The sequence below is a fragment of the Diplotaxodon limnothrissa genome, linkage group LG1 (assembly GCF_057381915.1).
Source record: "Diplotaxodon limnothrissa isolate DT_005_m linkage group LG1, D_limnothrissa_male_GT1.1, whole genome shotgun sequence".
Lineage (NCBI taxonomy): Eukaryota > Metazoa > Chordata > Actinopteri > Cichliformes > Cichlidae > Diplotaxodon > Diplotaxodon limnothrissa.
The window spans coordinates 20,732,467-20,758,337 of record NC_140596.1 but is presented as its reverse complement, the minus strand read 5'-3'; the positions used below and the strand labels follow the sequence as shown (position 1 = coordinate 20,758,337).

The window sequence follows — 25,871 nt, the reverse complement described above, 5'->3', positions numbered from 1 at the left end:
TTGAAATAACCCCATGTGATCGTCGTATACCTGGGATATGGTTCATACTGTCTTTCTGTTTAAGACGGTATGCTAATAAACGACTCGGCTTTTCTCCCATTTCCCAATATGCTTGATTAATGCGAAATAAAGCGTATTCTGCCTTTCTGTTGTACAGTACATTCAACTTATATTTAACTTTAACAATTTTATTCAACGTAACTCTGTCTTTTGTATGGGAATGTACTGCCTCAAGTGCCTTTAATTTGGCTTCTAACGTAATGATATTCTTGTTAGCTGCCTTCTTTTTAAAGGAAGCGTAAGAAATTATCCTCCCCCTTAAGTATGCCTTCATAGCATCCCACCAAGTAGCCAATGTAGTGTCCTCTCGATTATTTGTCTGTTTGTAAAATTGTATTTCAACTCTTATCAATTTAATAAACCCAGAGTCTTTAATTAAGGACACATTTAAATGCCATCTGCGGCTTTGAGGAATCTGTAAAATATTTCCAAGACATAGAAAAATTGGCACATGGTCCGAGAATACTATATTACCAATACTTGAATCTATGGAGTTATTCACTAAGGCTTCAGAAATAAGAAAGTAGTCGATTCTAGTATAAACATTATGAGGCGGAGAGTAAAAGGAATATTCCCTGCCTTCTGGATGCATTGTCCGCCAAATATCATTCAGACCTAAATCTGAGGTCATCTGCCTTATGGCAACTACAGATTTACTCTCTGTGCCTCTCCTAGGAAGTGATCTATCTAGGTCTTGATCCAGTATTTGATTAAAATCTCCTCCTACCACTATTTGTGCACCTTCTAATTCCAAAAGATACTGTGACAGGTTATGAAAAAAGGCGAGTATGTCCGCATTAGGTGCATAGATATTACATAAAATTATTGGTGTGTCCAGTAGTTGTCCATAAACCAATATAAATCTACTTTCCTTATCTGTTATTACTTTTGTTTCAGTAAAGCTAACTGCTTTATGAATCAGAACTGACACTCCCCTACTTTTATCAGTTCCAGGACTGGAAAAGACTTTACCTACCCAGGAACATTTAAGTTTTAAGGCTTCTGACTTGCACATGTGCATTTCTTGAATAAAGGCTATATCAACTCTTGATAACTTTAGATATGTTAATATTTTCTTCCTCTTAATCCCGTTATTCAACCCCTTAACATTCCAGCTGGCTATTTTGAAATCTGTCTGTCTATCCATCTTATATGTTGTCTCCTTGACCTGGAGACAACATATAAGATGACACCGCCATGGACCTCAACCGGCAGGCTTTGTGCTACCTGTTTCTTTATACAGGAGCATGTAGGGGTGGACTGCCTTTTTATTTGATTACCCTTTTCTCATGTTTTTGTTAGTTAGGGACATTTTGGGGGACGTTATACTCTTACTTGTTAAACACATGCTCCCATCCACTGTCTTGGTCCAGAAGCTCCATAATCCAAGTGTCCCAACTCAGGTCTGATGGCATTTTTTCAGTGGTGTTTTTAACCTCTTGGGAACTTTCACTACATTCCTTACTTGATGCAGAAAGAAGAAACGAGTCAGGGATGCATAGCAAGCACAACAAGACACCAGCAGCCCAGACCTTTCACCAACTGAAGACATTTGCAGCACCATAAAACATGACAGAGAAGAGCTGGGACTATGCGAAAGGGTGAAGTGCTGCAGTAAAGTTGCAATGGTCCTATCTTTTATACAGTCTATGGTTCACTCTATTAAGATGTGATTATTTCCAAGGTCCATTTAGTTTTAGTTAGCTGAAGCTAAACCAGAAGTTAAAACGAGATGGTGAAAAACATTTTTAGTTAATGTTACGACTGTTGTTGTAATGTTGTCTCATATATAAATCTGAGTGTGCAGGTGCATCTCCGTGATTGGTGCATCCATGGGACGGACCATACAGATTGGCTAATGACCTGGAGACAACATATAAGATGACACCGCCATGGACCTCAACCAGCAGGCTTTGTGTTACCTGTTTCTTTATACAGGAGCATGTAGGGGTGGACTGCCTTTTTATTTGATTACCCTTTTCTCATGTTTTTGTTAGTTAGGGAGATAAGACATTGTCATTTGGTTTTATTCTTTTCATAAATAAGTTTTGTACATCCTTTAGATACGGCCCCTTTTGTTTGTTGTTTTGGGGTCCACCCCGAAGCTATAGTTCGCTCCTTTCCTTTGTTAGAATTCAATCACTGTGAAAAAAAATCACCATCAAAATTGTACCGGTTGTGTGATGTGCTGCTTGGGGTCAGACAGGGGTGGATCACCCTTATATTATGGTCTGGCCACCCTTAGACAGGCTATAACACTAACTCAAATGAAAATTAAAACTAGACTTATAACTGGCTGTCTGGTGTCCTTACCAGTGACCTTGGGTCTGAACTGTGGGCTCCTCTTTCCAGGTGTTCGTACTGCCTGAGTGGGACCAAGATGTGCTGTCTTGCCTCTATTTTCTGCATGTTTCTGGCTCAACATGCAAGTATCCACTTCTTGACGTTCGCTGTTGGTTGCAGCCACTTGAGGTTTTTGGGCTCATTTGGGTTCTCAACACTGGGTGACTTTGATGGGAGTGAAAGCATCCTCACAACATAAATCACCACACTACCTGCTTTTGTTTCAGATTTTTTCTTTATCCTTGTTAACATGTTTGGGTACTGGGTTTACCTGTAATGCATTTTGTGCTCCAAAAGCTGTTATTTTGTGCAGCTGTGCTCCAAAAGCTGTTAGCATGACCTTTCTTATCATTAGATTGTGCCACACCAGCACCTGAGAGAAAAGCTTTGAGTTTGATTTTGTGTTTGTGTTTTGCAGGCACTCAGGAGAATAAGTCATGATGTTTCTTGTGCTTGTCATCTTAGTATCTCAGTGCTTGTCAATCACCAGTCAACAGTGTCACCACTGTGAACAACATCCTGCGACTGTTTGAGCCAAAACCTTCGAGAAGTCCCTGCAGCCGCTTCAAAACTCATCACTGAGCTCGATCTCTCTTTTAACACATTGGAGACAATAATGAAAGATGACTTTCTTTCATATGCTGCTTTGAGGGCTTTGTTTGTGAACAACAACAGAATCAAAACCATCCATGAAGAGACATTTCACCCGCTGATTAATTTGGAGAAACTGGACTTCCACAAACCAGTTGGAGACTTTGTCTTCTGGATGGTTTCAGAACCTGATTTCTCTCCACTATTTCAATTTTGGGAAACAAATATACAACACTGGGTCCAGGAAACCTTTTCCTGCCACTGAGGAGCTTGAAGACCCTCCATTTTTGAGGAGCTTTCCTTCAGTCTGTCAGTGAAAGGGATTTTTTTTTTAACCTTGAAACTGCCGTGACCCTGTCCAAAGACCAGCTGGCCGGGTCAGTCATGGATATTCACAAATACCCAATATTACTGGTGGAAAAGAAATATCGGGGGGAAATGCAAAGAGTAACAGCTGCGGTTAGCTGACGGCCATCATACCCCTTAAATCTGAACATTGATTGGTCGGGGTTTAGTAGCTCAATAGGACAGTATGTAGGCCTGCACACACCACCAACAGGGACACGTGGCGTTTGGGTTGCCCGTTCCAGCAATTCGCTACACAGAAGATAATAGCATTGTGCAACTGGCCCTTTGATCAAATGATGAGAGCTGATAGTCAAATAGTGCGCCCTGACATAGCACTGACATTTCCACATGTTGTAACGAGTAGGGACAGACCACGTTTAGTGTGTCGAGAGCATAGAGCCGCTGTATCTGTGCGCACCACCATCTTGTATTTTTTGCATGTTTGGATGTGCACCGATGGTGTGCGTCCAGTGGTGTCAGCTGGTGAACCAGCTGGTCATTTAAAAACCGCCTTTATGCCCCTCACCATTAATGGAGGTGCCATTTGAGCGCATTGGCATGGACCTCATTTTATCGATGAGAAAAAGAAAGTCTTTAGTTCAGCTGTTGTTAACTGATCTTGACTTTGTTGATTAAACGTTGCAAACCTGCCTTCAGTGTGTCCTGTTCAGAGGCCATTTAGTACACCACAGCACGGTGAGTTTTTTGAGCTGATGAAGTTCAGCCAAAACAGGAAACATGCAGCAGGAGACAGTAACTTGTTAAAATGTTATAAAAGGTACAATTAAAGATTTTCACCCTACAGGGTTGTCAATGATCCAAGGATAAATGTCTAATTTGGTCAAAGTTTTATAAGCCATTTCTGGAGAGACTGCAGCGGAAATGTTGTCACTTTTGGACTTTGCTACCTGCAGCTAAACATTTGCAGCTAAATCATTTATTTAAAAGCAGAAGCTGCAACTGATCGAGGGAATATTTGTCTGAAAACTTAAACTGAACTCCAAGGGTACCATTGCTCCAGCTTACCATCTTTACCTGCGTGAATCAGTTTGTTGAACAATCTAAATGATTCAGAAACTTCTGTGACATCAACTTAACTAAGGCTCATTACAAATTTCACAAAACACTGCTGAATACTTTTAATATTTTTTTATTAATTATTTTTGTTTTGTTGTTATTTTGATTTTAATAAAACAAAATAACATAAAGAATTAAATAATTTCTTTGTTTTTTTTTTATTTAATTTATTTTACAAGTAAATTAATAATATTAATAATAATAACAATAAAATTAGTGATGTCAGCGTTGACGTCATTAGTTAAAATGACGTTAACGCTGACAGCACTAATTTGTTGTTCCCAGAGAGCAAGCCAAACACTGGTCTAGTAAAGGACGATCTCTAGTAGTGGTGAACTACTAGTAGATTTCCGAATCTGATGTCTTTGTTTTTACATTCATCAGGTCCCAATCAACCCAAATGGCACAGAGAAATTAAAAATGCATGCCATGAAAGAGTTCAGGTCTTAGGATATTAAAAATGTCCCTGCTGATGAGACCAGTGAATGTGGGGCGACGGTGGCAAGAAAAAACTCCCTCCTGGAGGAAGAAATCTTGGGAGGACCAGGCTCTCTGGGAGGACCCTTCCTCCTGAGGGCAATACTTACCTCCAGTGTGCGATGGTGGGCTGGGACGACTGCTTTTCCTTCTCAGCATGATGACGACCTTAACTTCCTTCCTTCCTTCCATTTCCTGTTTCAGAACTGAGAATGAAGACAAAACTGGTTAACAAGGTAACAGGACATTTAAAAATTCTCTCACTTCAGGATGAGATGCTTTGCCTTCTTACGTTTCTCTTGTAAAACAGCATGTAGGCCGAGTGCTGCTGTTCCTCACAAACTGCAGATCCACTTGTGTGGAGCACCTGTGCGTCATTATAGGTGAGCCAGCGATCTGATGTAGAGTGCTGACTCTCCTCAGGATGGACAGAACTACAGATGTAGTGTCCTGAAATCACATTAAGACAAATGAATCCAACTTCTGGAAGTCAACCGATTCAAGCAAACAGTGATTTTGACTTAGTGCTTCTTAGAACATCAAAAGCTTTTGTGTGTGAGTCCTTCACTAAAAAATGTAGCAACTTTTCATTTTCTGTTTGTAACAAGTCTGTTGTTTTACCGGATTCTGTGCCTCCATAATGACTGATGACGCTGACAAGACTATAACAGCCACCACCCTGAGAAGGAACAAATCCAAAGAGTGTTAGTTTCATAAAGTCTCACATCAGTGCCATAATTAAGCGGATTTGCTGAGGCTACGTCCACACTAATGCGTTTTCGTTTGAAAACACATCGTTTTCTCTCCGCTTTGACCTCCCGTCCACACTGAGATGGCGTTTTCCTCAAGGAAAAACACAGCATCTTGAAAACGCTCTCGAAAACGCATACATTTCAAAACGGAGTTGTCCCGTCGCAGTGTGGACACTCGAAAACGCAGACTTTCTAAAACGATGACGCATTTTAGTCATGTGATGCAGTCATGTGAGCAATTAAACAAAGATAGCCGAGTGCATTATACAGCAGTTGTTTTGATTGCTCTCAACTTTGACAGCCCTAAAAAAGATTAATATCAGTTTGTACATGCTCCGGATAGCTTTTCTTCAAAAGTGAGAATTACTCACTGCGCAAAAGTGAGTAATTCTCACTCACTTTTGCGCATGCGCAGGACTGGAACGTAAGCGTTTTCGGCCGTTTCAATGCAGACGCACAACTATTTGAAAATGACTGAAAACGCTAGTGTGGACACGGAGTTTTCAAATCTATCCGGGCTAGTGTGGACGTAGCCTGAGACGTTCTGCAGTCTGTTTTTACCTGATTGGATGGCACCACCAAGTCCCTCTGCAGCCTGACGGGGTCATCCACCTTCTGAATCTTGTAGGTTTGTGTAAAGCCAAACCTCTTCAGATGCAAGATCAGAACTCTGGCAGAAAAAAAAAAAAAAACACAAACAAGGTAGAAAATAAGAAGAATGAGTGTCAAACACAAACAGAAGATGGGAGAAAACGACTGCTCAAGTATTGTCTCGAAAAACTGATATTTGATGCGCCACAGTTTGGAAACCTGGTCAGTCGATCAATTCTGATGTGACCTTACTCACCTTGGCAGTGTATCAAAAGACGACTTCAGTTCTGAGGCCGTCCCTCCACAATCACAGCGAAATTCTATTTCTTGTTCCTGAACAACAGCACAGAGAAAACAGGCTTTATGGTAGAAAGAAATCTCAACATATGCACACACACATACGCACAAACACTAACAAAAAAGGTGTGTTAAGATCGCTGATACGACAACTCTATTGGAATTTGTGATCTTACCTTCAAGTATGTCTCTAACATGTTTATAATAGACCTCTCTGGAACAAGGTCAAGAGACAAGCTGGTGAAGTCCTCTTGCTGTGATGATTGGTGACCACAGCTACACATTTCAGGAGTAACGTAGTTAAAGTAAAGATCAGGTAGGTGGAAAAGAGGTATATGAAAATATTGCAACCAGCTCTGCGTTTCTGAAAGACAGGCCTACCTCTTGCATGTCCTCATGTTTTCCATTTTAAAAATGTGATGGTCTTCTACTGGGCAGGCATAACTTTGGCCCAGGAGAGCTGCGTTCCTCTCCAGGTGAGGTGCGAGCCTTTTGACCTCATCGAGGAACAATGTTAGGAATTCATGAGCGTCCTGCAAGAAAAGCAGAGAGATTTGAAACAGTACATCAAAATCAGATGGTAAAGCAAAAAACGAAATGTCCAAATAGCTGACGTACTTTCTGTGCACTGCCGGTGTATTCAGGAGCTTGATTGCTGAATGCCTTCTTAAAAGCTCTTAGGTGGTGATCTTTAAGGCCATAATCTGTTGACTCATGACAGTCCCTGACATCAATGAGCCTTCTGTAGAAAGGAAAGGGTAAACAGACATTTCTGCTGTTAGATCTCTTTGTTCTTCAGGTTTTTGAAGAAAGTAGAAGGTTGACGTAGCGCACCTTAAGAGCTGAGCTTCTGGATCTGTGCTCCACAAAACCTCCTGACGCCTGATGTCTCTTATGAACTCCTCAATGTTGAGGAGGCTCTGCAGGCAGGAGTTCATGTAGCAGGTGTTTCCGATGTTTGGAAACCTGACACACACGCACAACGTTTACAGTATCAGTGTAAAAGAATTCATTTTCTCCACTTTGACAAAGTGAGTCTTTGTGCACCACGTGTACTCACCCAAAGCAGTCTATAGTCCCAGTTTGACTTTCTATTTTTTTTCCACCGCATGCTACACTGCTCCAAAAAGGTAAAAACACAAACACAAAATTAGGAAAGATGTCAGGATGCTGAGCAGTGTATGTGCATGTATGCATGAGCTTTGAAGTTGAAACATTTTAACATATAAATAATAGACAAGACTAGAAGTAGTAAAAAAGATGGAAATACACAAGGTGGAAGAAAAACGCCAATAAAAGGGAAATAAAAGAGCTCCAAATAAACCACTGCTATAAATATCTCCAGCAGCATTAAAGAGTGGCGCATTTCTTTACCTCTGATGAGACGTAGAAGGAATTTCCTTCTCTGCCACGTTTTGTTTGTGTAATTTCTGTTTAGAAACAAGAAAACCAACATCAGTAATGGCATAAAGCAAACATACCAAGGGAGTCTCTCCATGAAAAGTGTCCAGTTAGAAAATTTGGTATCATTTCATATTATTTATCACTTTAGTGAGCTGTCAGCTCATGAAGCAGATATATAGGAATATCTTTAAATAAAATAAAAACAATTTATTCATGCTTTAAATCGAGTTTTAAAGTTTGTCCTATGAGATACAAAATCCTTCACTTGGTTCTGATCAAAATTTAGTTTTTACAGTTTTTACCTCTGTCAGTGCGCCCCAGGGTGGCTGTGGCTACAATGTAGCTTGCCATCACCAGTGTGTGAATGTGTGTGTGAATGGGTGGATGACTGGATATGTAAAGCGCTTTGGGGTCCTTAGGGACTAGTAAGGCGCTATATAAATACAGGCCATTTACCATTTACAGAAATCATCCATGAAGCTTCATTAAAAGCTTCAAAAATGCTTATTTACCATAAAAAATATTTAGAGAAACATCCTACAAGTCTCTTCGAACTTACCTTTCTGTGAAAAAAAAACGTTTAAACATCTTTGAACTTAATTTGAGGACATAGCTGTGTGCTAAATTGCTCTTAATTCTTCTCATTTAACTGTGATGAGTAAATGCTTGATGACTCTTTCCATAAAACATACCTTCCAGAATTTAAAAAGAAACCAGCGACACTTTTTTTGTGTCTTCACAGTGTTGCTCTCTGCCTCTGCATCGCTGTCCGTTTGCTGCAGAGGACGAACAAACGTTTATTAAAAAAGTAAAGTCACTTTAAATTAACAAGTGCAATTTAAAGAGAATGTGCATTTCATATGTTTTGTGTAAAAGCAAACCGAGGAACAGCAGAGGTGTCTCCATTTTCTCTTCTTCTTTTGACCATTTTCAGTAACAGAAGCATCCGGGATGCTGATGAGGACAAAAGTGTAAATGTTATTTTTCAAAGTGGAAATTTTTTAACAAGGAGTACATGCTGGAGATTGCAAATAAAAATTAATAACTGTAATGGAACAAAATCATGTATTTTGTACATTTACACTCTACATTTTCAAACGCTAATCTCTGAATCAATATAAATTATAGACAAGACTAGAAGTAGTAAAAAAGATGTAAATACAAAACACCAATAAAAGGGAAATAAAAGAGCTCCAACTAAACCACTGCTATAAATATCTCCAGCAGCATTAAAGAGTGGCGCATTTCTTTACCTCTGATGAGACGTAGAAGGAATTTCCTTCTCTGCCACGTTTTGTTTGTGTGATTTCTGTTTAGAAACAAGAAAACCAACATCAGTAATGGCATAAAACAAAGTATATGGTATGAAAATACAAAATCCTTCATTTGGATTCAAAATTCTGTTTTTACAGAAATCATCCAAGAAGCTTCCTTAAAAGTTTCAAAAATGCTTATTTACCATAAGAAAATATTCATAGAAATGTGCTGCGAGTCTCTTCAAACTTACCTTTCTGTGAAAAAGAAGTTTAAACATCTTTGGACTTGATGTGATCGCAGCGAAAATCTCCTCAGCTTTGCAAAAGTTCAACTGAAAACAAGCAGTCAAAGGTTGTATATTTATAAACTTTCAGCATAGAACGTTCATACCCTGAACAGCAAACATCAGCATTATGATGTATGGGGCTAATTTGCATATTTTGGAATGTATGCTCATTTGAACTGTATGGTACTCGTCTCCAAGCAACTGCTCCAAAAACAGGTCAAGTCAAGTGGCTTTTATTGTCATTTTAACCACGTGCAGTGCAGAGGTACTGTACAGAGTGAAATGAGACAGCGTTCCTCCGAGACCCTGGTGCTATATATGACATATACGGACAAACCCAAGACTACATAAAGTGCAGTGTGCATAAATGGCAAAAATAAACAAGACAAAACAGTGCAAAACGTGACAGAACAGGACAAAACAGACACAAGACAATGGAAATGTGCAAAATGCTGAGTATTGTGCAAAAGTAACTTGGTGTCTGTATGTATATGTATGAGTGTGAGATACTGCAGATAAGTGCTTGGTAGTGACGTGTGTGAAGGTGTGCGTGTGCCAGTGCAGTCACTGAGTGTTCAGGGGTCTGACGGCTTGTGGGAAGAAACTTTTCCGTAGTTTGGTAGCGAGGGCCCGGATGTTCTGGGACCTCTTTCCAGAAGGCAGCAGGGTGAAGAGTGTGTTTGAAGGGTGTGTGGAGTCCTCCAGCAAGCGGGTGTTATAAGGAGGGGAGAGGGACTCCAATGATCTTCTCAGCTGCTCGATCCAATACGCTGCAGTTACCATACCAGACAGTGATGCAGCTACTTAGGATGCTCTCGTTAGTCCCACTGTAAAAGGTGGTGAGAATGGATGGTGGGAGATGGGCTTTCCTCAGCTTCTGCATGAAGTAGAGATGCTGCTGGGCCTTCTTGGTTATGGAGCTGGAGTTGAGGGAGCAGGAGTGGTTCTCCGCCAGGTGGACACCAAGAAATCTGGTGCTCTTGACGACCTCCACAGAGGATCCATTCATGTTAAGTGGGCAGTGATCCCACTGTGTTCTCCTGAAGTCAACAATCTCTTTTGTTTTGTCCACGTTCAGAGACAGGTTGTTGACTCTACACCTCTACAGATGGCCCGCAGTGCAACCCTTCAGCTTCCTAGTAGATGCACCTATATACAAATTTAAAGACTTAGGAGACTTACTTCTCGTCACAGAGTTGTAGCATTCACAAGATTTTCAGAAAACTTGACCTTTGAACTTGAGGTCAAGGTCACTGATATTCAAACTGACCCCAGAACTTTAGTAGATGCACCAATGGCATCAATTCAAAATCCTGCCCCTCGTTCTCAAATTATTGTCTTGACCAAGCTGAGTATACAATTATGAAACAATCATTTTCCATTTTTATTTCACTATCTGTAACTAAGACAAATAAACAGTATTTGGGACACAAGTCACTATTAAAGTGGTTAGTGAGACTCCACATCTGATAACAGGGACGTGCAGAGGGGGGGGCTAGAGGGGCTTGAGCACCCGCCCCTTTCCTGATGAGTGCCCAAAGTGCCCTTTTGTTGAGGCAACTTTTAAATTTTTTTTATTTATTTATTTATTTTTTTTATGTGTGTGTGCGTGCGGAGTCCTGTCTGTGCCCCTCAACAATAATATTTAACTATTAATCATAGTTTTGCTAAATAAAAGGATCTGGCTTGCATCAGTCACATGATCACATTTAACCAATGATCGCCCTCGACGGCAGAACGCGCTGGTTACGAGCCGGGAACGAGCTCACAAAGAGCACGCGCATTTTTTGCGGTCCGGAGCTGTAGGAGAAACACAAGTTAACTCAGAGACACAGACTGATGCGACAAACCCAGTAAGTAGGTGTACAGCATACACTGTAGTGTGTAGCACACAGGAGTATTAGCTTATTACGTACACGTTGGTAAGCTGTCTTGTTGCAACTGACGAACTGAAACAAACGAGCGTGCTGTGTGTGCAACAGCGCGACAAACATTACCTGTCCTTTTATTAACTGCACAAGTAGTGCTGGTCATAGCTGCTGGCTACCTGTGTAAGGCTGTCATGGGTCTGTAGCTCTGTCACCGTTTTAGGGAACATATTTAGTTTTAAAGTAAGTTTCTGGGCATTTCCTGCCTTTCTGGAGGGATTATATTTCACTAAAAAACGATCTAATATGCATGTCCACATAATAATTATTATAATTATAATATATTAAAAAACACACGCTGTATTTTAAAGAACATACATTAAGAAGCAGATTATATTAGATTTATATTTTAAATAAGACAAAAGATTGTATCTCTACAGTTTAAAAATGTAATAAGCTTTGCCCTGCACAGAGTGGATAGTGAAACAAATGGAATCATCATAAATACATTATTTCATATTTATTACTTCCCCCTCCTCATTGCTTTATTATTGTAGCTCTAGTAATAAATAATAATGTAAGGATGCCCATAGTATATACAGTATTCTGAAGAAGGTCTAAAATGTCACTGTGTGTGCATGTGTGTGTTTTATGTATATAGATTTTTTTAAATTATTACTCATGATATAACATTGTGCAGACATGGCTGGTAAGGACATGAGGAGGAAACAGTAGGAGCTGTATGAGGCTACTAAAGGCAGGGCTATAACATTTTTCTGTCATCATTTTATTATAGATTAAGTGCAAGAGTTGTTAGGTGTGGATAATTAGATTATAGTTTATTGCAATAGCAAGTTGTGCCTTGTTCTCAGATAGACAGCAAGTGGAGAGTGATATATGAAATGATGGGAAGGAAGGAAGAAGAGAAGCAAAGAGTGATTCACAGGCAGAGCCGAGTTTATGTCACAGTTTTTCGTTGCCTTATGGTTCCAAGCGCTGTCACCAATCTTTGCATTTTGTTATTATCTCATGACACTTGTTTAATCAGCTACCATCTCTCCTGTGGACTTTTTAATGTCTACAGTCTCAGATCAACACAGCCCTGCCCTTCCCATATTAGATTCTTGATGAATGTGTGTTGTTGTTATTCAGCATGGTTCAATGTGCCCCTTTTTAACTTTGAGCACCCGCCCCTTTAAACCTCTCTGCACGTCCCTGTCTGATAACAGTATAACACACTGCTTATTTATGTAAAATTGTCATCAATAAATGTGTTCAAAACAGAAGCTACACTGGCTTTAAAAGTTTTTGTTAACTCTGACTACCTGTCTGCTCTTACCTGTTTCTTTTGCTCTCTGCTGTCTTCATCCTCCATCCAACTCTACAGCTATTGTTAGGGATGACATGATGAAACTGAAGGGTGTCTGGGCACCAAAAAAAGAAAAGAAGAGAGATTGGATTAGGCTGCAGCTGGCGTGCCATTCTCTCACTTCAGGATGAGATGCTGTGTCTTCTTACGTTTCTCTTGTAAAACAGGATGTAGGCTGAGTGTTGCTGTTCCTCACAAGCTGCAGATCCAGTTGTGTGCAGCACCTGTGCGTCATTATAGGCGAGCCAAGGATCTGATGTAGAGTGTGGACTCTCCTCAGGATGGACAGAATTACAGATGCAGCAGCTGTTTCCGATGTATGGAAACCTGACACACAAACAAAAGTTTACAATATCAGTGTAAAATAATTCATTTTGTCCAGGTTGAGAAGGTGAGCTTTGGCCAATCCCCACACCACCACTCTGTCATTACTCCTCTGTTCTTCAAGTTACAGAAAGCCAGCTTGTAAAGGGGGACCAAATACAATCATATTGATGCAATTTGTCTAATAAACCATAAGTCACTTTTTCGTAAGACGCCAACTTAGCCATTGTCTTTAGCCACTCTTCATAGGGAAGGGGGGTTCTTTTTCCGCCAATGTCTTAGCAGGACCCGTTTGGCTGTAGTAAGAGCCAAAATAATCCATCTTTTTATATAACTAGAAAAATCTCCATCAGAAAGTTCTGTGGTTATACCAAGTATGGACAGTTTTGGTGAGATACCAAATCTCCTTTTTAAAACACTGAAAATTACCTCCATTATATTTTCCCACCAATCCCGAAGTGCCGAACAGCTCCATAAGATATGTAAAATCAAAGCATTTTGACCATCACATCTCCAACATTCGGCCGTAGAGGCCAGGTTCCATTTATACAATTGTTGCGGTGTTCGATGCCACCTATGGATTGTCTTAAGTTGAATAAATCTACTGCCTGTTTCTTTATACATAGTATTAACATTTTGAAAACATGAATCCCATTCAACTGAAGATATGTCCAATGCCATGTCCTGGGCCCAGTAGCCCTTAACTTTAAGGAGAGGGTCAGCTGACCGTTCTTGCAATAAGTGATAAATCTTAGAGGTAATGCCTTTACCCAAGGGTGATCTTGAGAGCAGGACTTCCATAGGGCTGCCCACAGGACAACTCAAAGGGGTTCCCAGCCACTTCGATAATGAACTACAGTATGGTGTTTTGTTGCTCGCTGTTTCTGTTCTTTTCTTGGATTTTGGGTTCCCCAAAACATTTCGCTTGTATTTCCATTATTAATCTATACTATTTTCTATTCATATGCTGTCTTAATTCTTTTACACACATTCATATTCTGCACATTCAGATTTTTTGCATAATGACTGAAACTAGCACCACCGAAGGAAGAATGGGCTGGGAGGTCAGTTTCTTGATCATTAATATGCAAATTGTCATGACCATTGATCAACAACCACTGATCAAAGCTCAATGATCAAATGGTAAATGGCCTGCATTTGTATAGCGCTTTTCTAGTCCCTAAGGACCCCAAAGCGCTTTACACTACATTCAGTCATCCACCCATTCACACACACATTCACACACTGGCGATAGCAAGCTACATTGTAGCCACAGCTGCCCTGGGGCGCACTGACAGAGGCGAGGCTGCCGGACACAGGCGCCACCGGGCCCTCTGACCACCACCATCAAAGACCATGAGTACCATTCACAGAGAGTTGGGGAATGGCTGCAATCACAGCATTGTAAGACGGCGAAAGATGTACCCTCCTCGATTCAGAGATGGTCTTTCCCTAGTGTTTTGGGGTTTAAAATAAAATTAGACGTCTTTACAGTGTAGCTTACAAAATAAACGCATTCGTAGGTTATTGGAAAAGTATTATTTGAAAAGTTACAGTATTTAAATCCCATAATAAAGGGAATATTAATGGTAAATGGTAAATGGCCTGTATTTGTATAGCGCTTTTCTAGTCCCTAAGGACCCCAAAGCGCTTTACACAACCTGTCATCCACCCATTCACACACACATTCACACACTGGTGATGGCAAGCTACAATGTAGCCACAGCCACCCTGGGGCGCACTAACAGAGGCGAGGCTGCCGGACACTGGCGCCACCGGGCCCTCTGAAGTGTCTTGCCCAAGGACACAACGACCGACACTGTCCAAGCCGGGGCTCGAACCGGCAACCTTCCGATTACAAGGCGAACTCCCAACTCTTGAATCTGCATATAAATAAAACGCTCGTGCCCCCCCATACCCCTCGTGTCTCTGGTAAGCTACTACACAACTCCCAACGATCTTACGTATCCCCGACGGCACTTTTTACGTGTTGCGTCACGGCTGTAGGCGTGACTATCCACGTGAGCCAGTGATCTCGGCTGGTCCGCTGACAACAAACATGCGTCGTTGGCAGCCCGAGGGGATACTCTACAGCAGAGTAGCGGCGGGGGCAGTTAACCAGCTCTAAGGACACTCTCACGCTAGTAGCGACCGCTGTCCCGTTCAAAGTTTTGGGGCTTTCTGTTCGGAGAAACAATCAAACGTTTTAGCGACGCTGTGTTTGACGGTGTCCGGTTTCCTCACACTGAGGGATTGCAATGCCCTCTGACTTTATCTCCCTTTTCAGCGGGGACCTCGACCTGAATTCACCCAGATCCTTGTACTCTAAAGGTAAACATTTTTTATTCACGTTCTCTCTCGCTTGTCACTCTCATTTGCCACTTTTCGGAGTTTACATGTGCGACTGACCGCCTGCCGCGTTTGGTCTAAGGGTTTAAACAAGTGTGTGCGTGGGTGTGTTTTTTGGAGGGGTTTTTTGTGCGGTGGCTGAACTCCCTCCTTCACTCTCATTCATCTGTAAACCATCTCTAAAACGCCTGCTCAAAATAACGTGAGGTACTGAATCTCTTATAGATAATTTATAGATATTTCCTGTGTGTACTGTGTCGTGGGATTGGCCCTTGAAGCAACGTGGAATGTTTTTTCAATTATTATTATCTTTTCTCAAAACTAAAGCCCTGGGCAGCTGCATGCACACCGGTCAGACCAGTTTACCAATTCCCTGGCAGCTGAAAAACGGTGATATCTATGTTCTGGGGGTTGTTTGAATAGGCCATCAGTGACCCCCGCCCCCCGAAGCACTACATATACAGGGCACTGCCCCCAAAGCAACGCTGTAATGGGACATGAACTGTGAGAGCCTCATGCAAGCTTTTACATAGCATAGCCTAACTTAAATGAACTTAACTAGGTGTAAATTTAGAAAAACACAAAACAAAAACAGCGTCATTTTGTAGTACCCTGTTAATTACATGAATGAGTTTATCCATACAATAGGACACACATGTGGGAGCATGCTGCTTTGCATGATACTAGTGAGAAAAGTGGAAAAAATAAGTCTCCCAAAACTGTCATATGTAGAAATATCTTTTGGAAGCGATTTCATCCAACAGGGGGTGTGCAAAGCTAATATCAGTTTTTAAGGTTAAGAATAGTATGCTACCCTTTTCTCATAGCAGTGGGTTTCAGCAAACGAATTAAGTGGGTGGCTTCATTCATGCTCGTGCGGAAACTTTGCATCATTAAGAATCTTAATTGGAAATCTGTTGCCAGTTTTAACCTGAAAGTGTGAGTCGATAATGGGAAAATAATATAATTAGTAATTTAATTTATGGGTCTTTGTAAAACACAAAACCAAAATGCCATAATTCTGTAAATCAACAACTGATTTTCCTGGCAAACGCTGCTTTTACAATGATCTTAGACTGAAAAACATGTTCTTAAATAAACATGAAGGTCGTGGTGCAGAATTCAACGCTCAACTTTACTGCGGCTGATCATGAAGAGAAACGATCATGACTCAAGATAACATGCAATAATGACACATTGCCTGAAAGTATATTTATCATCTTTCTGTAGAAACGTTTTGCAATTTGCAATAAGTTGGAGAGAAAAAGTTGAAAAGTTGAAGTATTTAGGTTGTTTTAGAATGTCGCACTTCCATTGCAACCTCTGTCCAGAATTGTGAAATGCTTCCTCTTGTTATTTCAAATTGTCATGCTGTGGTTTTGGTTTGTGTCAAACTTTGAAACTATTACCCAAATGGATGCTCACAAATTGTGTTATATCATTTCGCTGGCTCAATCACTGGAAATGTGCAGCAATGAAGACCTTCTCTGCCTTTTCTCCCTGCCCTAGCATATTTACCAGAATATTAACATCTTTTTCATCAGCTGCTTTCCTAGATTCAGGAGTCCATTAATGTAGTAAACAAGTTTAACCCAGTATTGCTTTTATTTTACCAAATATGTGTTGCACTGGCTGCTCATATTAAACAGTACTAAAGTTTAACATGGTCAAGTAATTGCTGTGAACCAATAACCCACATAGCAAGGAGGTCTGGCCTGGATCTTGTACCAAGCCGGTACTGCTGGCTGACTTCTGGCATGATATGACGTATGTCATCCAGATATGGGCCAGGCCTGGCATAGGTGGTACTGCCTATGTGATGGCATGCCACATCCGGCTCGATTGTGGTTTGGTTTATGTGGCCCAGGCCCATAGAAAACAGGTCTGGCCTGGATCTGGCATCAAGCTGGCACTTCTGACTGATTGGTGTCATGGCAGGGTGTATGTCAACCAGATGTGGGCCAGGTCTGGCAATGATGGCACTATTTATGTTCCTGTTTTCCTATTTTAGTTAAAAGACCCAAATGCCATGTTGCAATACTATACTGCTATGGTAGCCAACATTTCAAATGCAGGTTATTGAGTGTACACTTTATCCAAAACCTAGTGACGGTTTACTCATGTTTACCACCTACTGAGCGAAAGGTTAGTGGTTCAATCCCTGACTCCTCCAGTCTGCATGTCAAGAGTGTGAATGTAGTTAGGAAGCACTGAGTTTAGAGAAAGTGTGTAAATGTGGCATGTTGTATAAAGCATTTTGAGTAATCCAGGACATGAGAAAAGCGCTATGTAAGAATCAGTCCATTCACTGTCTGAACAGAGTTATGTTACTTTTGCACTGTTTTGCATGTTCTGGCACATGTTGTTATTATTTGGCTTGATTAAGGTTCGCATTCGGCTGACATCTGGGGCCATAGCTGAAACTGTTATGGGCCAGCAGTGAGTCTACAACTGGCCCGTGGCTGCACACAACTTACACATGGCCCACATACTGCAAAGAATGACGGCCCTTTGGTGGCCCAGATCAGGTTTGCCAGAGGTAGTCCACACATTGGCCAGCACAGGACCACCAGTGTGTCTGCAACTGGCCTTAGGCTGGCCCATGTGTGGGCCACCTCTGGCAAACCAGATCTGGGTCACCAAAGTCCCATCATTCTTTGCGGTATGTGGACCATGTGTAAGCACATTGTGTGGGCCAGATCCGGGACATACCAATTTCGCTATGTGGCAAAGTTCAAACTGCTCTAAATACTAATTTTTAAACAATTTCTTCTGTGACATAAGAGAAAAGTGATAATAAATATAGTAAAAATATTACAGTAAAAGCAACTTTACTTCAATGCTTTTGTAAGCAGCATTGATCATTCCCAGTAATGCTCAAGGATAATAAGATAACAATTTGTTTTTGCTGTCAATTATATAATTTAACTTTTTACTCCTAACTCTAGACCGTGAACTCTTATGCACCACATAAATCAGCTAAAACTCCTTTGAGATTAAGGCCAGTGGTAACTTGTTTTTAAACCTGTTAATCGCACAATTGTGTGTCGACACCATGGTCTGTTTAGTGGAGAAGCTGGGTTTCACTGTGTTGGGTATGGTCCTGATAAGGCCCACTCTTCCACAGTTGATTTTTTTTTTTGGAAAGAAAGCCCCAGTTATCTTTTAACTCCTTCACATCAGCTTAAGTCGTACCCCAGCCCAGAAATAAAATATACTGTCGATCAGAATTTTTTGCTGTTTTTTTTATTTTTATTTTTTTTATAAATAGGTAATGCTCGTCTGTAAAATGCCTTTCTCACACAAGTGGTCACAAAGAGCTGTCCCCAAGATAGAGCAAGATGAGTAAGAAAATAAATGCCATTTAAAACAATAGAAAAGCTGCATTAAACAGCAAAACATGATGAGGAACATATTTTTAGCTTGCTGTTGCGACAGAGAATGTAAAGTAAATCCAATAAACAATAGCACTCAAGACAAGACTGTTTGCTATCTTTTACTGATGGACTGTAAGTTAATGCATGTAATAAAATGTCTCTCCACCAGTTTCACATTAAGTTGAAGAATGTTATGGGTTCTGCACTATCTATCCCAGTTAACAATTGTACGACCCTCAGATCTCGACATAGTTTTTTTCTCTCTCTTTTTTTTTTTTCTATTGACACGACCAAAGCCTGGTCAATCATTACCTTGCTGGTTGCACTGTGTATAAACCTGGGCTTAAATAGCACTCTATTAATATTGACTCTGCTGTGTTAAGCAAACTTAGCGGCATGCTCTTAGAAATATTTGACTCCCTTGAAAGCTCGTTGAGATCTGATGACGAAAGAAACAATATCATAGAGGGGAACCGTCTGAAAAAGAGCAGTGCATTAAGAGTTGGCGCTTTACTCTGAATGTTTCTGACGCAGACACGTCGCCATCTGTGGACTCTAATAAACTCCTGTATTTGGAGATGTAAATAAACTCATGAGTCAGTGGTCTTGGGAACTTAAGCTCATTGTGAACACGGTGAAACGCACAGTAAGGTAACTCACAATCTTCATCTTTTTTAACATCAACCCAGACCTGTTCGACGTACTTTAAACCGTCGCCCTTGTAGATATATATTTGTGTGTCAAGTTTGCCTGGTGTCATAATAAGATCACACATGACACCATACCAGCAATATGTTGATTACATGACATGGATTTCCTCCTCAGCTTTACAATATTCAACACAGCTTTGTGAGCACAATTTGCATTGCGTGCAATGAGTCCTGTGAAATGGGGAATGTCTACAAACTGCTTACTGGTAAAATCTCTTCACTTTTCGCTCATACCCCTCTTCCTCTGCCATTTATAAGTGCCTATCATAACTGTTTTCTATATCGGGCCTGCTGTATAATGTCCAGACTGACTCTGTCTCAAAGGACCTTAACATTTATTTTGACTGAAGGCCATTGAAGCTCCATTATGGCTCCTCGCCCCACAAAATTACTACTCCTGTAGTTATACTCTCTCTGAGGCCCAGCCATGTTGACAGAGCTAGTGGTGGTTTTTGTTTGTCTTTTGTGGCCTGGAAGTGTTTTATGATATTAATTGTTATGAACAAAGCTACATGCAGCTGGCAACTTGACTAATCTAAGGAAGAAGTAGATCAGAGTCGACTAGCGAAAGTGGAATGCAGACAGACGGGCATCTGGACTAATGGCATGTTCGGTCTTCTATCCCCCAGTGTCTCTGTTTAAACATGACATGGCTGTGCAACTGTTACTTTCTGCACATACTACCAAAGTAGCTGTAGTCTTGCTTTTAAAATAGAAGAAATGTAACACTATTATTAAAGTTGAGATCTGTTTTGTCTGGAGTAGTGAGCTGTTTAAGAGTTAGGGGAGATGGAGAACATTTAGTTTTTATGATCATCTTCAAGTAAAATACAATCTCCTATTGTAATATAAATCACAAATGCCAGTGCTCGATGCATTCATCTTCAGGGTTAACTGTTAATGAGCTCATTCACTGCTCCTAAAAAGCCATAAAGTAATTCAGATTACTCACATCTAAATGCGGCCCAAGTGTTCTCACTTACCTTCTTTGAAATCTCTTTGATCAATCATTAACACTAACCAAACTTCAATAAAAAGTCTAATCAGTGTCCGGTCAAAATATCGCCTCTTCTGGTATTTACTGCACGCTGGTGACTTTGTTTTGGCTGCGGAAAATCAATATATGAGCTTTTTAACCAATCAGAGCACTTGAAGTTTATACTAAAGTGTCTTCGTGTGTGTGTGTGTGTGTGTGTGTGTGTGTGTGTGTGTGTGTGTGTGTGTGTGTGTGTGTGTGAGAGATTGTTGAGGTCAACTATTGAACTACTTTTTGCTATACGTATAGATCTCCAAAATCTCCTTTGTTGTATTGCAGTGAACACAAAAGCCGTGTTGAGATTTAATGCTTAAAAAAAAAAAGAGAAATATTTTACAAAAACGAGCACGTTTGTAATAATTAGCACTAGTATCACATTTGTGTCATACATATATAAAAAAATGTGTGTTCCCAAAGTTACAAATACCTTTTGTAGACATTGAAAAGTGTTCGTTTTTGAAACTGCAATTCGACAGCTTTGCGCGCACCTTTATAGATTTTACGACGTGTAATGAAGTTGCCGAAATCACGGAACTTATAAAGTATTATACGCGTCTTTTAAAGTTTTTCCGTTCTGCCAGAAACTGGCCTTTAATAAGTAATCAAGTAAAGATTCTTTGTCTCCTTGGCCTATTTTAGGTGAGCAGGTTAATTGTGTTCATGAATTGTTGCTCTCAGCAAGGAGATTATCTGCCAGACAGGTGTTGCTGTGCAGCAGGATAGCTCTGAGAAAAAAATACAGTAGTGGGTTACGAAGCGGAGCATTGCATTGTATTTGCCCCACTTAATTTTGTGTCCGTTACCATGTTTCAAAGAGTCCTGTCCACAGTACTGTCTGGTTTACCGCAGTTCAGGATTTCCAATGCAAAATAACAGGAATAGGACTCGAGCATAGCGCCTGAACGCTTCTGCTTGCACAGATCTTGGAGAATATTTCTCAACACTATTCTGTGAAAAGCCCAAAGCACCTGTGACATCTTACAGCCTGCCCTTGCGTTTCTGGCCCAAGGAAGATGATTCTGAACTAAGACATTAAATATTGAGTGCGGTGAATCTTGGCTTGCCGCACTGTTTCCATTGGCAGGTGACATGCGGCAGTTTAAGGTGTCAGAAACTCATAACTAGGCTGTAAGCGCAGTGTGTGTTATATTCTGGTTCAAAGTAAGAGGCTGTTAAATTGAATTCACACATTTATTCATTTATTTTTCTTTCTTTCCTGTTATTTCTAAATAAAAGCAAATGTACATGCAAGTTCCTATCAAGCCAGTCTGTGTTTGTGTATAAATACATAGTGGTCAGTTTACAATAATTAACAAATAATAAAATGATAAGACTTTATTGTCTAATTGTTAGACAAATAGCAACCCAAAACGTGTTTACTTTAGAGTATGGTGTTTTAAATGTATGCTGAAATCAGAAACCCGAACACGTACTTTGGGTAATCCGATATACTAACCTTACAACAAACCCCTTCTCCGTGGAGCTTATCATATTCCGTTTTTATTGAGACAGTGCCAGAGAGCTGTGGATTGAAATGGTCTTTAAGGATCGCTCTCCAAAGTGGTTTGATTGTCCTGCAGCAGTCGTCTTGCTGCGTTGTTGTTCTGACCACTGTTACTGCACCATGTTGGTTAAGTGAATGATGCTTTTATTAGTTAGCTGTATTTAGCATATATCATTCCATCAGTTTTCATCTAATGCAATACCAGTTGGCAGTGAGACATTAAACGTAGTGCTATTGAAACATGATAACATGCACAAAGGACCTGTTGACTAACTTCATGTATGTGTTCACACATGGTTGCTGGCACGTATATTTAGGGTTGGGCTTTTTCTTTCAGGCAGTTTCACACAGTACATAGTAGTATCTTGTGTTGTTCTAAGCCCCTATGGATTTCTACATTTTAACCAAAGCTGCATAAATACATCAAATTGAAATTGCCACCTTCCCCCCCCCCCCCTTTTGTCCTTCATGCTGTTTGGGCTTGATTGAGACTGCACATGTGGCTCTCTTTTGAGACTTTGAACTGCATCCATGGTTTTATTTTCCTGCAGATCCAGAGCCAGAGCTAAGGCAATTTTCCTTCAGTGCTGAGTCAGTTTAATCACATCTGTAGCCGTTTGTTAATATCCTGGCACAAAATGAAATGAAAGGTGAATCTGAGGCTGTGTTAAGGTCTGCAAGCCAGTTCAAGTAGAAGAAACGTTACTTGGTTATGAACATATGATATATTCTCTTAGCTTTTTATAGCTTTTTTTCTTTCTTTTTTCCCCTCCCCGGCAGGTACAGAATAGCTGCTGTCATCTAGCTTCAAAATCCTGTTGTAGGTTTGTTAAGCCTATAAGGGATTTTTTTTCTCCCTCTTACGTTTGACACATTTTGTCACAGATCTGAGTTTCCTCACACAAAAAGGTATTTCATAACATTCAGTAATGACGAATTCTTTGTCACAAAGTGCTCAAGTGATCCACCTCGCAAGCCAGCAGTTGTGGTATGCCAGTATCCTGAGTATCCTGAGTCATCTGGCTTCCCCAGCAGACCGGCAGGTAATTTGTGCTGGAATGAACTGCAGCATTGATGTCCTCCTGTATCCTGTCATTGATTGTATCCTTGCTTGTTCTTGTTGTTGTGCACTCTCACTTGGCCCACATTCAGTCCAGCGAAGCCAAGAATATACCTTTTACGCCACACAGATGCATGCGCAGGGTTTAAAGTAGCGTCTGCACAAACACAACAAGTTGGAGTGCATGCAAACATCTGCACGGAGACTCGTCTTCACCCTCTGATAACACTGTTTGCATTAGACAAGAACCCTGACCAAAAGTATCAGCTTTTCCCCCCCTTCTCCTGCCTGGCAACCACCAGTTGTGAACGCCTGCTGTGAAATCAATTGCTATAGTCCCAGTCTCGCAGGCCTAAAGACCACAAGGGAAAAATCTGTCTTTGGTTTGGTCACACTTTTTCAAGTTTCACTACCACTTAGTGGTTAGTTAGCAAGTGTTTGCTGTAGTGCATTGACTTTGTCTGCAATGTGCTGTCAATCAAAGCAATCAGAAGGAGGTTTTTGATGTAGCAACCTCTTTGTCGTTTGTTGCTAGGTGAAACTGTTACCAGTCTTCAGGAAACCCTTGCTTACTGGTTGGGGCATACACATTTTTCCCTAGACACTGATGGGTCTCCAGACCTGTGTGACCTTACCAAACAGTTTTTCCTTTTGTACTCTGACATTGAAAACATTTTTTAAACTTTGGCATTATTTTTATTTTGTCTGGTTTACCGCAGCAATTTTGCCCTCAGCTTTAAACCCCACATTGTTCCACAAAATTCAAAGAGTTAAAGATGTGCTTTACCTTTTATTGAGTTTTTTTAAACTAAATCTGATTATAAAAGTATAATGATGGTATTGTATAGACGTTGCCTGATGCAAAATAAACCTGTACTTAGGTTGGATAATCATTAATCGTGTCAGTTTTTTATGATAAAATCAAATCTTAAATATCTAGAGCGTGACATCTGGTCACAAGGCTGCTAACTGCATTTTTTTTTTCAAAACATTCGGTAGCTATTTAAGTCACTGCTTATCTGCTTGATTGCATTATGGTCTTTTTAACCTTGAGGTGCCCTGCCATAGTTTCTTGTTAAATCAAAGGTCAGGTTCATTTATTAGTTTGGCACAGTTTTTTTGTTTTGTTTTGTTTCTTTGTTTTTTGATGAGTCAAATACCAGTTCATTAGAAGAAAAAAACTGTTCATTTCTCACCATATCAACAAGCCACAGCTTGCTTGAACAATGAGCAACAGAAATATGAGTCTGCATCTTTTTTCTCCTCTTCAGTGAGTGAAGGTGCAGACTTAAGTGTGCAGTCTGACGTAAACCTGTTTGAGCACGTGGGGCAGAGTAGTAAGCATGCTATTTGGGAGGAATTTTTGCCTTAGGTGTCAACAGAAATTACATAAAGAGGGCTTCTAGATCAAAAGCTGTTGTTGGGTGCCAATCTTTGCATGTCCAGGCAACTAGACTAACATGCAGACTTCAAATTTCAAGTTCCAATATTCCAATATCACCCCTTGTTTTTGTTTTTCAGTTAGTGGCCTAAACCCTGCCAGAGCAAACTGCATTTTGCGATAGAGGAGTTTGATTAGTCTTTGCCATTCTGTTGTGACTTTTGCCTGACAACTCATTCTCAATCCTTATTCGGAAGTAAATCTTCCTATATAAGTGGTAAAGTTATAGGCTTAGTCTACAGGCTGTCTCACAACAGTTTGTCAATAGAAATCTTGAAAATATTACAAAGAAGTAAAATCTACAACACAAGGATAAGAATTCAAAGCAGTTATTGTTCTGAAAAACATTGGTATTAGGAGCTAGTCCTACATTCTGGACTTTTTCAGTGTAGATTTAGTGCACCTCAAGACCTTCCCAGTGAACTTTAAATGTTGTCTCAGTGCCAGATTTTTTTTTTTAAATGTTTATTTCCCCCTTCTTATCATTAGAGTCAACAGCTTTCATCAGAAATCAGCCCACAGAGTTTCCAAAACTAGACCTTTGTGATACTACAAGCTATTTTTGCGTAATGTTATATACTGACGTGCAGTGGCTAATGGAGATTTATTCGCATCTTTGAATCATTATCTCCATCATTTGCTCACAGATGCTGATTTTATGATGTGCATACATACTTTATATTAATTATGAAATGAGTTGTTGCATTAAAAAGTCTCAGGGTAGTCCAGGATAGTATTATATTAAAAAGACTCGGAAGGTCTTGCTGATAGTGACTGTTTCAGTCTAAGAAGCTAGGGTGCTGTCCCCCCCCCCCCTTTTTTTTTAAACACCCTTGTAGGGCTGTTCGATATAACGATTTATATCGGATGACGATATAAAAACGTCTATTGTTTCATTTTACGCTAACGTTTGTTTCGTGGTGTCGCAAAATAAACTGTTTACGGTAATATTTTTTCATCGTTTTGATGGTCACTGTAGTGGCTATGTTAATTTCTTAAAGTTCTCTCTTTCTCTTACATTTAATATAACCACACTACAGATGGACAAGTGCCTGTTTTTATGCGTTGTCGTTAGCAACAACGACGGTAAAACCATCGCGTGTCCGCTTGTTTATTTTCCAAATAAACCTTTCACAACAAAGCTCAAGATCCTGTTGAGACTTTTCAAAATAAACTGAATCGCGTGAAAGAGCAGATTATTTACGGATGAGAAGCAAAAAAGAGCCGTCAGGTGCTAAAAAATAAACCTTAGACTAAAGCGTTAGAACAGGCTTTTCCCCGCAGCACGCCGTGTAATAAATATTTCCAAAGAAAACGGCGGCCCTTACAACTTATGTCTAAAAATTTATA

At 40.3% G+C, this 25,871-nt stretch overlaps 2 protein-coding genes across 6 annotated transcripts in view; one reads left to right on the top strand and one right to left on the bottom strand.

The window, feature by feature from the left end:
* Window positions 1-5,096: 5,096 nt before the first annotated feature.
* Window positions 5,097-12,726, bottom strand: LOC146639721 (ubiquitin carboxyl-terminal hydrolase 37-like). Its single transcript, XM_085372189.1, has 16 exons — window positions 12,691-12,726; window positions 9,448-9,528; window positions 9,194-9,249; window positions 8,822-8,894; window positions 8,633-8,716; window positions 7,911-7,966; window positions 7,597-7,653; window positions 7,371-7,502; window positions 7,155-7,278; window positions 6,918-7,069; window positions 6,713-6,812; window positions 6,496-6,572; window positions 6,210-6,318; window positions 5,518-5,575; window positions 5,189-5,346; window positions 5,097-5,102 (listed from the first exon to the last, which is right to left on the bottom strand). The coding sequence occupies exons 1-16, from the start codon at window positions 12,724-12,726 to the stop codon at window positions 5,097-5,099; spliced, it is 1,359 nt and encodes a 452-aa protein (XP_085228315.1).
* Window positions 12,727-15,079: 2,353 nt separating this feature from the next.
* nfat5b (nuclear factor of activated T cells 5b) overlaps window positions 15,080-25,871 on the top strand; it is a 43,219-nt gene continuing 32,427 nt past the window's right edge. For 4 of the 5 annotated variants that reach the window (XM_085377398.1, XM_085377317.1, XM_085377230.1 and 1 more), the window contains exon 1: window positions 15,080-15,375. In XM_085377398.1, the coding sequence (XP_085233524.1) occupies window positions 15,303-15,375 (73 nt within the window). In that variant the 5' untranslated portion in view covers window positions 15,080-15,302. The remainder of the gene's footprint in view (window positions 15,376-25,871) is intronic. The other variant, XM_085377609.1, reaches the window with a different exon arrangement.

Coding starts and splice junctions, on each gene's coding strand:
- LOC146639721 (XM_085372189.1), bottom strand. CDS start 12,726: ATGGAGGATGAAGACAGCAGAGAGCAAAAGAAACAG. Junction 9,529..12,690: donor GCAGAGAGCAAAAGAAACAG/GTAAGAGCAGAC, acceptor GCTTGTTTTCAG/TTGAACTTTTGCAAAGCTGA. Junction 5,347..5,517: donor TTATGGAGGCACAGAATCCG/GTAAAACAACAG, acceptor ATGTGATTTCAG/GACACTACATCTGTAGTTCT.